Source organism: Dendrobium catenatum, unplaced genomic scaffold (genome assembly GCF_001605985.2).
Source record: "Dendrobium catenatum unplaced genomic scaffold, ASM160598v2 fragScaff_scaffold_1449, whole genome shotgun sequence".
In the NCBI taxonomy this organism is placed as follows: domain Eukaryota; kingdom Viridiplantae; phylum Streptophyta; class Magnoliopsida; order Asparagales; family Orchidaceae; genus Dendrobium; species Dendrobium catenatum.
This window is the reverse complement of record NW_021319911.1, coordinates 1395005-1410628: the sequence shown is the minus strand read 5'-3', so window position 1 is coordinate 1410628 and position 15624 is coordinate 1395005. Positions and strand designations below refer to the sequence as shown.

Below are 15624 nucleotides of genomic sequence, written 5' to 3'. Positions count from 1 at the left end.
TGCCAAATATAAATAATCTTTAGGGTATGGGAGGATTTTGGTCGCCCAGATAACCTAAGTTGCTAAAAAAATTTTAACAAAAAAAATGGATCAAACTGAAAAATGAAATTTAAGCAATAATTTTAATGATAGGAGTACTTAAGATCAACCATTTTAGATCAAATTTATAGAGTTGAGAGATTAAATTGGAAACAAGATTTAGGTAGAAACAAAGGAACATTTTAATTGATGGTAGGAAGAAGAAAACAAACAAGATACAATGGATCTTCGATTTGAGAGGAAGATCCGGCTCTCCCAAACCCTAGCCGCCCGCCCACTAGAGTCCCTCATTCTCCTTAGGAAAATAAAACTCAGCAAAACATTTGATAAAATCAAACCCTAGGAAACAATACTAATTAAAATATACAATAACCGACCCCCCCCCCCCCAAAAAAAAAAAAAAAAAAAAAAAAACAACAAAATCTCAAACCGCCCACTAGTGTCCCCAATAACTTAGAACTACCTATATGATCCCCAATAGCTTTCCTCATTTGTGATACGTGGAACACTGGGTGTATGGTAGCGATCGGGGGTAACCTAAATCGATAAGTCATGCTCTAATTCTCTCTACTATCTCATAAGGGTCAAAGCATCTTGGGGCTAGCTTTCATTCCTCCTATGAGCTATCATCCTTTGTCTGTAGGAGAGTAGCTTCAAATATACCCTATCTCTTATCTCAAATTGGATGTCATTCCTATGCTCATTTGTCTGCATCATAATCTGTTGAGCCTCAACAAGTGCCTTTTCAACTCATCTAACACCCTATCCCTCTCCTCCAAGCAATGTTTAAAATTGTGTATTCGGGTATTGAGGCGTTTTTCATTCGTAAGGCGAGGCGTAAGCCTCAAAATCAAAAGATTGTGTAAACATAAAATGATAAATTTTTTATATACTAATGAGTGAATAATATAAAAACATAAAAAAGCATAAGATATGAAGTGCAATCAAAATATCCCAATAATAAGACAACATGAAATATAGTTCAACTCAAATTTCTATATTTCCCAAATTCCAGTATTCTTTTCATTAACATATAATTCCAATTTCTAAAAATAAATAGCAATGACATATCACATAAGAACTCACAAGTCATCAGCACTGTCATCACCAAGGGGTTCTTCATTTGAATCATCATTATGATGAACTGCTCTCTCCCCTTCTCTCCTATAGAGTCCAATGGCGAGCATTTACTTCAAGATTTATGTTAGTTTTAATATATATAGTGCGAGGCATAAGCCTCATGACAGCGAGGCGAGGCGGGCCTTAAGCCGGGCCTCAACCAAGTTGAGGTGCAAGCCTCATAACAAAAACTCGAGGTGTAAGCATCGAGGCGTTTTTCACTGGAATTGCGCAAAGGCGAGCCTCATATTGAGCAATTTTAAACCATGCCTCCAAGTACTGCTCTACTGAGAAAATTGGCATGCTACTCTTCCCAAAGTGTACCAAGTGAGGTAGTTCTCTTCCGTACAATACTTTGAAAGGGGTCATTTGGGAAGCTGAATGAAACGAAGTGTTGTACCAGTATTATGCCAATGTCAACCACTTGGCCCACAACCTAAGTGTCGCGAACACAAAACATCGCAGGTAGCTCCCATTCACCACTTATGTCTGCCTGTCTATCTGTTTGATAGGTGATGCTCCTCTTCATCACTGTCCCCAGCAACCTAAACAACTCCCTCCATAAATGACTAAGGCACCTTATCTCTGTCGGATACTACATACTACAATATCCCATGCAGTCTAACCACCTCTCTAATGAATGTCGCCACTACTGTCACTATCGTGTAAGGGTGTCGTAGATGGGTGAAATGAGCATACTTGCAAAATTTGTCAACCACCACAAAAATCACTGTAAACCCCTCAGATCGAGGTAAACCCTCCATGGTGACCTCCTCCTACACCCTGTCTGGTAGAGCTAGGAGTTGAAGTAACCCCCCGGAGCCATGGCCATATAATTGTTCCGCTGACATACCTCACATATAGCCACCATTTCTTCCACATCCTTGTGTATCCCCTTCCAATGCAGCTCTATTGTCAATCTCCTATATGTCTTCTGCACACCAGAATGACCCCCAACCGCGCTCCCATGAAACTCCTGTAGCAGCTGTGGATATGGATGGAGGTTCAAGGCATCACAAACCTCCCCTGGTACAATAGTCTCTCCCCCTCTAGAGAATAGCCAGACTTTCCATTCTCATCCCCAAATAATTATTCTCATCCCTACATAGATCTGCTCTAATTCTTCCCAACTTCCCATCCTACACACTCTCCTCTTTAATAGCCCACCAATCCAGCACCAATGGTATCGACATAGCTAACTCCTAAAGCTCCCCTTGCATCAGGACAAGACATCAGCCGTCTTGTTCTCCAATCCTAGCCTATAATGGATCTCAAAGTCATAGCCTAACAATTTTGACAACCATCTCTGATGCTCCTCGATCACCATCCTCTGCTCCAGGAGGCACTTCAAGCTCCTCTGGTCCGTCCTGACAATGAAATGTCAGCCCAACAAGATCGTCACTTTTATATAGCTAACACAATGTCCATCAGCTCTCTCTTATAGACTAACTTCAACCTAGCTCTAGCTATCAACACGTGTCTTAAGTAAGCTACGAGCATGTGATTCTGCATGAGCACTGCCCCCAACCCATACCCTAATGCATCGGTCTCTACTATGAAAATCCAATTAAAATCCAGTACGGCCAATACCGGTACTACGATCATGGCCTTCTTAAATCTCTCAAAGGCCTGTGCAGCCGCCTCTCCCCACAAGAAGCTATCCTTCTTCAACTGCTCTGTCTCTGTCAATGACCAAGCTATGGTGTTGTATCTCATCACAAATCTCCTGTAGTACCCAGCCAACCCTACAAAGCCCCTTAGCTCTCTCAGATTCCTAGGTAGAGGTCATTTATGTATTGTCTCAATCTTGTCCTGATACGTGGCCACCCCCTCCTAAGATACCACATGCCCGAAGTATTTTACACTGACCTATGCAAAGTAACACTTCTTTAGGTTGGCCCTCTACTGATGCTCCTATAATATTTACAAGACCACCCACAAGTGCTCCAAATGCTCCCCCACCTAGGGGTGTAAGTGAGCCGAGTCGGCTTATCAAGCTCGACTCGCTTATGGGCTCTCGAGCCGAGCTTATAAAGCTCACGAGTCGAGTTCGAGCTTAATAAGGCTCGGCTCGCGAGCCGGCTCAAGTTCGGCTCGAGTTCCACAAGTAATTTAAAAAATAATAATAATATTTCTAAAAATCTACCATAATTTCTCAAAATTCTGCTTGATTTTGAGGACCGAGCGTTTTACAGACCGGTCGTCCGCCTCCCGCTTAAAATCCTGCTCGTTCGTGTTAGACGTTGGTAGACAAAGGAGCTTCGTCGACCAGACACACTGGGCTCGAGGGAGTTAGCAGCCTGCGAGAGGCTGATGACTCGCACGAGGCGTGCTGCGTGGGACAAGCGCGGAAGATGACCGCACGTCTCCGTGTGGGACGGTTGTGGACGAGCGAGAGCAGCTGACGAGATGTCGGAAGCTCGCGAGCCAACTCGAGCTCATTTACAGTGGGACGAGCCGAGTTCAAGCTCGCTTTTTGAGCTCGAGCTCGAGTTCGAACCCATCTTCCGGCTACCGAGTCGAGCTCGATAAGGTTAAAACTCAACTCAACTCAACTCGTTTACACCCCTACCTCCACCGACCTATTATACAACACTATGTCATCAAAGAAAACAAGTATGAACTTCTGGAGGTATGGTAGGAACACTCTATTCATGAGGAACTGAAAAGTAACTAGGCGTTGGTGAGGCCAAATGGCATCACTAAGAACTCGTAGTATCCCTCATGTGTCCTGAACATAATTTTCGGTACATCCTCTTCTCTCATCCGGATTTGATAGTACCCATACTACATATCCATCTTTATGAAAACCACAGCTAAACATAGCTCATACATCACCGTAATGGGAAATTTGTCTGGCACAGTCTCCTTATCAAAGCCCTACATGGGGTCTAAGTTGGCTACCCACGCCCACCCATAGTAACTTTTGGGATGCCATACCTACCCATTTTCCAAGCTTTTTGAACACAGCCTGTCACAAATTGATGGCCTTGAGGCTTATTACCCTTTGCTTTGACTGCAAACTTTCAAGCCGCACATCATAAATTATCATAGTAACAGCGCATGTCAATGTTGTGCGCTGCATAGTGAGGATTGCAGTAATATACGGCATACGGTGATTAGCAATATAAATTATTTTATCCCCTGATGTTGAGTACCCGCCCATGAGGCCATGGGCGGTATGGGTACGTACGTGGGTGGGTGTGGGTATGGGTAACCAATGCATGGTTCTGCTCCTTACTCAAGCCTCGATAGTCCATGCAGAATCTCCAGCTCTCATCCTTCTTCTTTTTTTTTTTTTTAGGAAATGCATTTGCATTAAAGCAGAAAAAAAATGCAAACCAACCTATGTGATAGAAATCCTATCACAATCCTTCCTAATCAAGTCAACAACACTTAAGGAAGTTCACTAGAAATAAAAGTATCCCAATAAAAATCACCTAAGAGGGCATGACATGAACATACATCAGCCACTTTATTGCCCCCCTAGACACAAAAAGAAAATTAACATTATGAAAACTCTCTAAAAAAGAAAAATCCGATTTTTGCATATCATTACTTCGCTTCCTGAAAACTGAAATCTGCAAGAGTTTCATCACATTGATATTGCCACCTTCAATAATAATGCCTTGCTTATCATTCCTGAAGTTAAAGACAGCCAGTAATTCCAACATAGAAATGTCCCAATGCAACAACTACTTCCCATAAGTCATAAGAAATCTGCCTTTATGATCCCGCAAAACACTTGCTCAATTTAATCCAATTTGTAGGCGGGAGAAACCAAAAATTAGACAGCGAAGGGTGCTGATTAGTCACCCAGATCTTGCAAATAGGAATAAATAGAGGTTGCAACGCATAAGAAAAAATAGAAGAAGCTGATGAAGAAACAATAGGGACCTTCGAACCATGTATGGAGTAGTTCCTAGCTTTCCAATTGTGATAAACAGCTGATAGGTATATTCTAACAATACTTGGATTAACCGACGCCATCTTCTTCAACTCAATGCAGCATTGAGACAAACTGTTGAATCTTGGTAACTTAATTCCCCACCGTTCCAGCAACTGAAAAATGTCTAGTAATTTCTCACAATGAATAGCAATATGAGTGATATCTTCAGATTCCATGCATCCTCTCAGACATAAACAGAACTCACGTAGTCTTCTATAATTAAGCCAGCAGTTAGTAGGTAATGCATTATTCAACAGTCTCCGCCAGAACAATATCTCTTTAGGAGTTAATTTCAGCTTCTTAATCCACTTGACGTCAATACATACATCCCCATGATTATTAGCAGCATGAAATGTCATTGAAGCAATTGTCTTTCCAGAATTAAAAGCAAACAGCTCTAATTGATCTCGATCCACCTCTTTATCAATAGGAATACCAAAGATTAATTCCACCAAATCTTCAGAAAAAAACTTATTCAGAGCTATGTTATTCCAATCTCCATTTTTGTCCAAAAGAATAGAAACCGAACTATTGTATGATCAATAAGATTGGGCTAGAAAAAAGACTCACACTCAGTCTAATGATCCCTGCCTCCAATATCCCTCGGATCAGCTTCTCAATCTCATCCTTTTAAATCTGAGGGTAGTGGTATGGCCTGACACTAATAAATGACACCCCCCTCTCTCAAGGTGATGGCATGCTTCTGCTCCCTCGCTGGTCGCAATCCTTGAGGTGGCTAAAAAACCTCACTAAACTTCTATATAAGTAGTTGCACTGAAGGAGCAATGTCTTCCCCTTCCTCCAACCCGACCACCTCTAAGATCGACAACTCCACCAGAAATCTCCTTCCACCTCATGTAGGGTCCTCACGATGGTTTTGAGTGACATCATGGCTTTGGATAACCCTGCATCACCCATGATCATCATTCTTCTTCCCTCCACTATATGCTCATTGTCAGTGCACCCCAATTAACCTTGGCATCCCCCAAGATTTATAGCTACTTCATTCCCAGGATGGCATCAATACTTCTCAACTCCAATGAAAGGAAGTTCTCACTCACCTGGACCCCTTGTATGGTCAGAACCACTCCTCTACACACTCCTATAACCATCTCCGCCTTCTCAGTGCCCATCATCATCCCATAACTCCTTGTGTCCACTAATTTCACCCCCAATTGATCAATGATATGGTTGGTCATGAAATTGTGGGTGGCCACACTGTCTATCAACACCACCACCTCTCTATCTACTATTTCTCCTTTCACCTCCATGAGAGGGGCATTAGCTGGGGCGGAACATCTGTTCCGCCTCTAGTAAACCAAGGCCGATCTAGGGTGGACCAATCTAATAGATTTTTACATGATCTTAATGATCTTAATGACCTTAAAGAGGCATGTGATTTGATAGAATGAGAATGGATTTGTTGGGTGCTAAAACGAAAAAAAATGTGTTTGGCAATGGCATGTTATAGTTACTAAGGATGTGTATAATATGATAATTAATAACATTAGACATGCTTATGGAGTAACCAAATTAAGAGTTTTCAATCACAATCAACAACAAGGACCGACATGAAAATGATTATATTGAAGGATACTAGCAGTTTTGCCAACCCAAATAAAGTAGTAAAAATAGACTTCAATGAACTAGACAAGTAAAATATGGCAGAAGATGGGCAAATTTAAGGTGAAAAACTTAGGAAGAAGAAAGGACAAATTCAATTAAAAAAAAAAAGATACTGGTAAATAGAAGGTGACATGACTAGTATGCAAAATCAAATGCTCAAATAGAATAACACATCACAGCTCAAATAGAATAGCACATCATTTAGCATTCAATAAAAATGAATTAAGGAGGGCTCATCAAATCAATCTCAAATAAGTAAGATAAGTTTGATGATAATGTTAGAGCATCAAATAATTAAGAATCTCAAGTGAATGGGAAAAACCAAACTTATATAATTATCATGTTAGCTTTATACAGAAATATTTACTCTTATAAGTCCAGAAGATTAGTCCACACATTAGGAGTAATAGCTATGAGCAGAATCCTTGTTGACTATAAATAACTACAGAATAACCAATAGCTATCATGCTTCATGTCTGTGCGGGCTGTAAAAATTTGCGCCAAACTCTTCTGAGAAAGTGTATTATTTCGGGTGAATTTTTCAAAAGGCTGATTAGATATCAAATAAGACACCACCTAAAGTTTTCACTCTTATTTTGTAAAGACTTTAAGATCTAGTTCAAAGTTTACTATAGGCGCAAGCCCCTATGATAATTATCCATCTCGATGACGAGAGTAAACTTTTGATTGAACTTAGTCAGTAGGCGCTTAGTGCTTAAAATATAATAGCAGCAATTTTGATTTTATATTGAGAAAATTTATCACCCTTTACTTAAAGTGAATGGTGATAGAATAAAGAACTCAATCAAAATCACATGATCATATCATCCCATATTGTCATCAACCCTAATCTAAATAGTAGCAAAGATAGTAATCCCAACTTGATTGAAGGATCCTTGTCGACAGTCATAAATTGCATCATCGAAGTGGACCTTTTAGACCTAGGCGGATGTTTATCTTAGAGATCTTTTTTGCCCTATCTAGTGTACCGTATAGGACAAAGCCATTGCAAAACATCCATGCCTTAGCAGTGAGCATAATTTAATTGTCATTTTGCTGCAAAGCCATGTGATCAAAGAGACTAGGTTATAAATGTTATTTAGTGGTGCTATTTGGCAATAAAATTACCTAGTTAGAAAAACATATGCCACATTCGTGAGATCTTTTGCTAGTGACAATAATGATGCGCTCGACAAAATATTGGCTCTTTGTAAGCAGAGTTTTATCTTAAAATTATCACCCTTAACAAATTATTGTGGAGGGTAGATGGATATTTATGTTTAGCTTAAGGTAGTAGGTTTTACTTAAAATAAATATTTTATAGATTTTTTATATCTTTATTGGGATTTAAGCCCAGAGTAACTTTGCTTTGAATTTGGGCATTTGATAATAGTATCCACTTTTGGTTGAGATTTTTTGTCAACATCATCATCATCAAAGTATTAATCTCATCAACTCAAATTATTATGATGAGTAAACTTTAAAGAGAGACTTACAATTTTACCCTATAAGTAAAGCATCTCACTTGAGAGTGTGTAGCTTGATGACTTTAAGTTCATCTATTAAAAAGGGGTTTGGTTTCTTTTCAGAATAATTGTAATTCTTTCAAAATGTTCTAATACTTCTCAAAGAGAGGGAAATTTGAGTTGAAGATATTATTGTTCCACACAGCATTTTCGGATTTTAAGTTAAAACGATTAACATATTTATTAGAGCACATGTGAACAAGTAGATTTAAAAAATTTTGATGCATCACTTGAATGGAGTGTATGCTTATCGTGTATTTAAATTGTGCATTTGCAAAGTTTTGGTGCATTTGCAGTATACAGCTGTAAATTTTCAATAGATCTGCAAGTGCACTTGCACATTTTGAAATATTTACATGACGGGTTTAAAAAGTTCTCATTCATGACATTTGCACACTTCTTGATGCATTTTTATAAAATATGAAAGCTATCTACTATTGAGTGCACATAATTTGAAAATATCTTAATTTTGTTATTTACACAAATGTTTTTGTCATCAGGATGCATGCATTATTTCATTTTGAGCTTTTAATAATTGCATTATGTTTGCTTGCAAGTACCTGTTGTGGATCCGATTATGACTTAGGAATTGGTTGTGTGCTTAACATTGTAAATCACTTGCATTTAATTCAAATTTTGTTCAAGTAGACTCCATGGGAAGTGGTTCTTTCATCTTTAAAAAAAGTTTCTCATTTAGACAATTTTCATATGTAGATGTAGTTTAATGTCATAAGTGTTCTGAATAGTTAGGGAGAAGTCCTGCAAGTGCTCATATGCCGAGCAATCAAGTCTTGTTCATGCTCACAATTGAGGCTATCAAGTCTCCTGTTGTTATGTATTTTTTTGGTAAATTTTGGTTCCTGCATGCATGCGTGGCATTCTTTGATATTTCATTTTTGCAGTTTTACTATTGTATTTGCAGTTTGATCATGGTGTTAAGTCAAGAAAGTTATTTTAACCATCTCTTTTGAGTTCTTTGCAAGCACAGTTCACTGAAAATTTTTCAGCAACTTCCCGACATTCCATATAGGGGGCATTGGGGGGAGTGTTAAGCCTACCCATTACACTTAAAAGGGAGCAACAAAACTTATATACTAATTTTCTTATCACGTTGGAACAAGAACCTTCATCACCTACATTAGAATACATAAAAGTTCCCAGTCGTATTGAAATATCGTGCATAAGTATTTATATACTAGTTTCCTCATCATGTTGGAACAAAGTGCACTCGTTGTCATATTTATTTTCAGCCTTTTACATTTTTACCTCATGCACGAGGCATCTTTGTTGGTGCTGATACAAAGCGACAAGATTTGTGAGTGTGAAAATACAAAAATCTTCTCTTATTTTCATTTCTCTCTTCTTCTTTTTTTTCTATATTTAATTTTTTTTTATGTTTTCTAGGTATAAAGAGAAAGAGCGAGAAAAAGAGAAAGGGAGAAGGAAAGAGAGACGAGGGAGAAACAGAGACTAAAGGGGGTGAGGGAGAAGTAGTCATTAATGGGATGACGAACTTGATGGCGAAAACTTGCACAAATAATCCTATTTGAGTATTTCAAATGCTCCCCTCTTACATTAAAATTGAATTTTCTAAATTTCAATATGCAACATCGAGTAAGGCGTCGACACCTCTAAAATGCGTATAGCAGCCTTGGGAAGCAAGCGACTGCCCCAAGAAGAGTGCTACCGCCTTGAGAAGCAAATCACCACCTCGAGAAGCATGCATATTAAATTTTAAAAGCCTGCATATGCTCCGATAAAATATATCAGATAAAAGTAACGTTTGAGATTGCTACACATGTCAAAAGTGAACCTGAATTCAAGTATAATCCTCCTATTCAAATAGAATGGAGTTGACAAGACTTGAATACGATCGTGAAAGGTTCACTACTTAAAGCATAGAAATCGATAATAAACCCAATCTTTTGTTAATCTGCAAACAGAATTGACAAGGTTTAAATAATAAATATATAAGCTATTTTAAATCCCCGATGATGGGTGTGTTGAATGTTTATATCAACCGGAGGGGACTCTACATTTTCAAATGCCTCCAAATGCTCATGAAATGCAACTATTTCCAAATAGCTATAATAAATCCCTGATGATGGTTGTGTTGAACGTTTATGTCAACCGGAGGGGATCAAATATTCAAAGTGCCCTCAAATTTCTACAAAATATAAATATTTTCAAATGCCAAAGTCGCCCCAATGATGGCCGTGTTGAAAGCTAATATCAACCGGAGGGGACTTCAAAACATGCATATTTGGAACAAAATCTTGATAAATTTTAAAATATTCAAATAAAATTTATTATTTAAAACTTAAAGCAAAATTCCATCCATCATCCGCAAACGTTTGTTAAGGATGATAAATTTCATAATAACTTCAACTCACAAAGAGCAAAATATCTAATTGAATGTATCACTGTGATTCATTCTCAAATGATTTCTCGCCAGCGGGGACGTGGCATGTGCCCTTTAACCGGGTGGTTTTGCTGCAAAAATAGCACCACTATATCACGGTTACGGTCAAAGCCCCTATGCTCTCCAATGGTTAAAAGCCCATTGAGTAATGAATTATATGGTGCACTCAATAAGGCATAAAGCTTTCTGTTAGCTAAGGTTGACTAAAATTTGTCTCCTTAAACAAGCATCCACCCCATGTATACAAAATCCCCTTGGACGAAGCAACCCATGTCTGCCGACAAGAATCCTTCTGTTAGGTTGGGTCGACTACCTCCTCTGACTAAGTAGACTAGGGACCACGATGACCCGGGACGACGGAACCATGGGATCTTGATCAGGCTCATCATCATTCCCCCCACCATCCGCTTTAAATATAAAAATAATAAATTTATAATTCCAATTTCATATGCTGCTATTATATGCTAGGTATTTCATACCTACTTAATGACTAGCCTTAATCGAAAGTGCTCTCTCGTGATCGGGAGGGATAATTAATCATAGGTGCTTGCGCCTATGGGAAACCTAGAACCAGATTTTGAAGTCCTCACAAAATGAGGGCGAAATCTCTGGGTAGTGTTTTATCCCAAAGTTCATCTGCCTTCTGAAAATTTGACCTGGAACATCGTTAAAACTCTCCTATTCAGGGGAGGCCGGGGTACTAAATTTTTGGAGCCCACAGAGAGCAACACGGCATAGTTTCTAGGAGGGAGACAAGAAAAACCACGTAGGCTTGGGTAAGAGAAAGTGATGGTTTCAGAGCCGTCCAAGAGTAGTTTAGGATTTTTTTATTTATTATTTTTTTAAATGGGGCCATACAATATGGTACGTGTGCAGCCCTTAATTAGTAGAGCCATAAGCAATGAAAATTTGGGATTTTGGAAGGGATTTGGTCCGATATGAGCAATTGTATGGATTTTATAAGAATTTATAATTTTACTTTAATTGATTAAATGATTTAATCAAAAGAAATAACATAAAATTAATGTGTATGTCAACTCATAATTTCTTGTCAATTGTCATTCACACATGTCAATTTAATCATCTTGTGCATAAGTAAATTTTGCATAGTAGGAAAAAGGTTTGATGTTGTTGTCGTGTGCAAGTAAATTTTGCGTTTAAACTTCTTGTAGTGGATAGGATAATATGGGTGTCTATGTCAGATAATTTCAACATTCTGAATATGCTGACGTGGTCTATTTTATGAACAGATGATGATTAGGAGATTTTAGTTGGATCAAGTCATTTCAAATCAAACTTGCATGGCATTGTCGTCTACCATTTCATGTCTGATTGAATTAATCCTGGGATTCTTTCTTGATAATTTTGACTCTCCAAATGCTTCTGTGCAATTTGTTTTGTGAAATAGGTGAGGTTTGGATATTTTGCATGCAGGCAAGTATTTTGAAACAATTTCATGCAACAAGGCATCCATAATCCATCACTCTCTTCGTGTTTGATTGGATCGAGTTATAGAGCGGGCATCAAGGTCAACAATTCGCTTACTATGTGAATTGTTAAGTACAAAAAGTTTGCAGATTGGATGTGAAAAAATAACGAGGTGGAATTTTTTTAACTTTGTGATAGAAAATGCAAAAGATAAAATTCAAAGTTCTTAAGGATAAGAACCCAAAATAAAGGAATTTTTATTGCCTCCTCCCACCTGACGCATCTTTACGTTCGGTATGGCGTATTAACGCGACACCTGGCATTCTACTTTACCCGATACCCGACCCGGCGGAGAGTGGGTATATGGCACGTGCGAAATTTAAAAATGACGGCCCGACCAACGGACCCGAATATTATAGCGCGGACCCGAAAAAAACTGTTTTGTTTTCAAACAAACTTTACCGTGCCTTCATCTTCTCCAACCGACGCTTCTTCTTCCATTTCAGTGAAGTTTCTAGCCCTGCATTTACGATGCCTCAGGTTAGTTCCTTCTTCTTCCATAATTATGTTAGGGTTTACCGAGCGGTAACGAGCAGTTTACCGACCGATACTGCTTTGGTATTAACCTATAATGGTAGTTATAGCTTGGTTAACAGCTCGGTAGAGCTTGCTACCGAGCTCTACCGAGCATCATTGAAGTCGGTATTGCTAGGTATTTGCCGACAATGGTGGGCAAAATACCTATAATTGGTAGCACTATTCTTCTTATGTAATATTTAGGGTTAGGGTTTACCTAGCGGTACTGCCATGAAAGAACAGAATGAGTTAATAGGTACCGAGCATTCATCGGTATTGCTCGGTATTGCCTCGGTACCGAGGCGCAACGATCATAAAAATTAGTCGGTATTGCTCGGTACTGCTCGGTACCGACCTGTACCGAGCAGCACTAACAGCCGGTATTACTCGGTATTTGCCTAATGTATTTACATCACAATTTGGTCCTCTCCACAAAGGATATTAACGCAGAGGTTCAATACCTTCCAACTCCCTAATATTGTACGTTTGTCTGAGATTCCATCTCATCCTTCCTCCTTTCATTTGTCTTATATTAAAAGAAAGTAAGAAAAAAAATACTAGGATGGAAACAAATAGTTACGTCCAGCTTTCACTAAAAAGAAAAAAAAAACAGCAAATACTAATATCATAATGAAAGAAAAATTAAGTTACCTCTCGCAGTACCCTGGTTTAACATGTTTCCAAGGTACAGGATTTTCTTCATTATTTCCTTGAGTTTGTCAGAGCTCCTTATCTAGTAAATCATACGTCATGAATTATTACAAAATGATAATGGAAGGAGAAAAGGCCGATTATCCGTTAGGATGATAAAATAACACTACCTGCTCACATGCCGAATCAATGGTGTTCAAACTCTTTCGCAGATCAGCAATCTGAAAATAACCACTAAATTGAATCACAGTAAATTCCGTGAACAAAACATATGAAGCTGACATGAACCCAACCTGCTGATGAAATTGAATCTTGAAAGAGAATACTCTTAACTTGGATTCAACACGTGGAACCTTCATTAGCTCCAAGAAAAACTGCAATATGACTAATAAAGTATAAGGCCTGTGCTTATAACAAGTTAAGCTTTAACTGATCTTACTGACAAACCAAGTAAATTATACTGAGTTCCAAATAGGTAATAATCCTGATCAGGCAACGCATAGTCATTATAAAAGTAAAATAACAATTTCCAACTGCTTAAAACCACAATTTCTGGTCCCAAAACCACATAAGACAGGGCAAGTTTTGATATTATATGGATAGTTCTCTCCAAAGCCTATGCCAAAATTCATTTACTGAGTCCAAATTGAATACTTGCTGAGAAGTATGTACGAAATTGTTAGGATAGGAGACGTCTCATAGCTTGATAGTGAGAAGTTTGTAGACAATGATTATAAGATGTGTGAGGCTGATGAGGTATTTAAAAGCAATGTGGATACTTTTGCTGAATTTATAGCTACTACAAAGAAGGAAGATTGGAGTATGCAATGAAAACTTAAATTAATTGTTGAACAAGAATTATTGTGAAGTTGACTGCATGAAATCCAATGAAAAAGCTAGCATTCATAACAGCAAAGAGAATGACCACACAAAACGGCTAGTTTAAATTAAAAATTAGAGTTTGAGAGTCAGAGTCTTCACGTGGGAATATTGTTCAGAAGAATATAAATAAGTTCTGTAGAACTAGTCAATTTCATAAGGAAAAGCAAAAAAGCTCTTAAAAAAGGACAAGAAGATGCATCGTTATTTATGAAGACCTAATTGTCCTTTTCTCTTGTACATTTCAAAGCAAAACGGAAGACATTCATGGCAGATAAGGTTGTTATAGGAGCAAACATAATCATGAAGTTATCATAACACCACCTTGGACTCTACAATTATAGCCAAGAAATTTGCAACTAAAGTTAAAATTAATCCAGTACGCAAGTCTAAATTTTTTAGAAGAAGAGTAATTGATGAGTTGAAGTTGCATTTTTGAAGTCACAAGCAAGAAATGCTGTCAATAATGCTTGAAAGTTTGTTCACATGAAAAAGGAAGATCAATTCAAAAAGATATGAAATTATTGCTTTAAACTTATAAAAACAAATCCAAACTTAACAATATGTGTGCAAACTATAAGGGACATATACTTGGAAGGTTGAAAGACATTTACGAGGATGTATGTTTTCTATGAGGCAAGCAAAAAAGGCTTCCTTAGAGATTGTAGGCCAATCATAGGAATTGACAGATGCTTTCTGAAGGGGCCTAAGGGTTGCAACTATTAAATGTAGTTAGTTCAAAAGGTAATAATAACATGTTTTCAATAGCATAGGCTATTGTTGAAAATGAAGCAAGAATTGAGAGTGGTCCTGGAAGTTATTCATCTCAGATAGACAGAAGGGTCTAATTCTTGCATTTAAGAATGTGTAAATATTGTGCGTCACCTGCACCAAAAATTTAAGCTCGCCGGATTAAAAGGGTTTCCATTAAAGAATGCCATACGGGTAGCTACTAAAAGTACGAAAGTTAACCAATTCACCTACAACATGGAAGAATTGGCAAAATTGGATCCAATGCTTATAAATGGTCGCATGAGAAGCAACCAGGATAGTGGTCATATTTAACTTAGTTACATCTCTAAATATGATGTGTTACTCAATAACTTTTGTAAATGTTTTAACTCTATCATCTTTAAAGCAAGAGAAATGTTGACCCTAATACTAGTGTCGGGTCGAGTCGACTGCACAAGGTGAGTCTCAAAATCAAAAAAGCATGAAATTGCGCATAATTCACCCGACGTGTGTCGACCCAAAACCAAAAAACGCCGAAACGACCTCCGTTAGCGAAACGGACAGCGCCGATGCGTCCGGAGCAACGGAAACAGCTAAAATCAACACCCATATTGGTGGGGGTCGACGGTCGGCGAAAATTTTAATTTTTTGGCGCGCGAATCGAGACGACGACGTGT

The 15624-nt window shown here is 38.3% G+C and overlaps 1 protein-coding gene across 1 annotated transcript in view; it reads right to left on the bottom strand.

Annotated features, from left to right (window-relative positions):
• LOC110115644 (formin-like protein 20) overlaps positions 1-15624 on the bottom strand; it is a 66571-nt gene that overhangs the window by 23864 nt on the left and 27083 nt on the right. Inside the window, exons 9-11 of the mRNA XM_020848932.2 lie at positions 13630-13710; positions 13507-13557; positions 13337-13418 (exon numbers count right to left, since the gene is read on the bottom strand). Of these exons, the coding sequence (XP_020704591.1) occupies positions 13337-13418; positions 13507-13557; positions 13630-13710 (214 nt within the window). The remainder of the gene's footprint in view (positions 1-13336; positions 13419-13506; positions 13558-13629; positions 13711-15624) is intronic.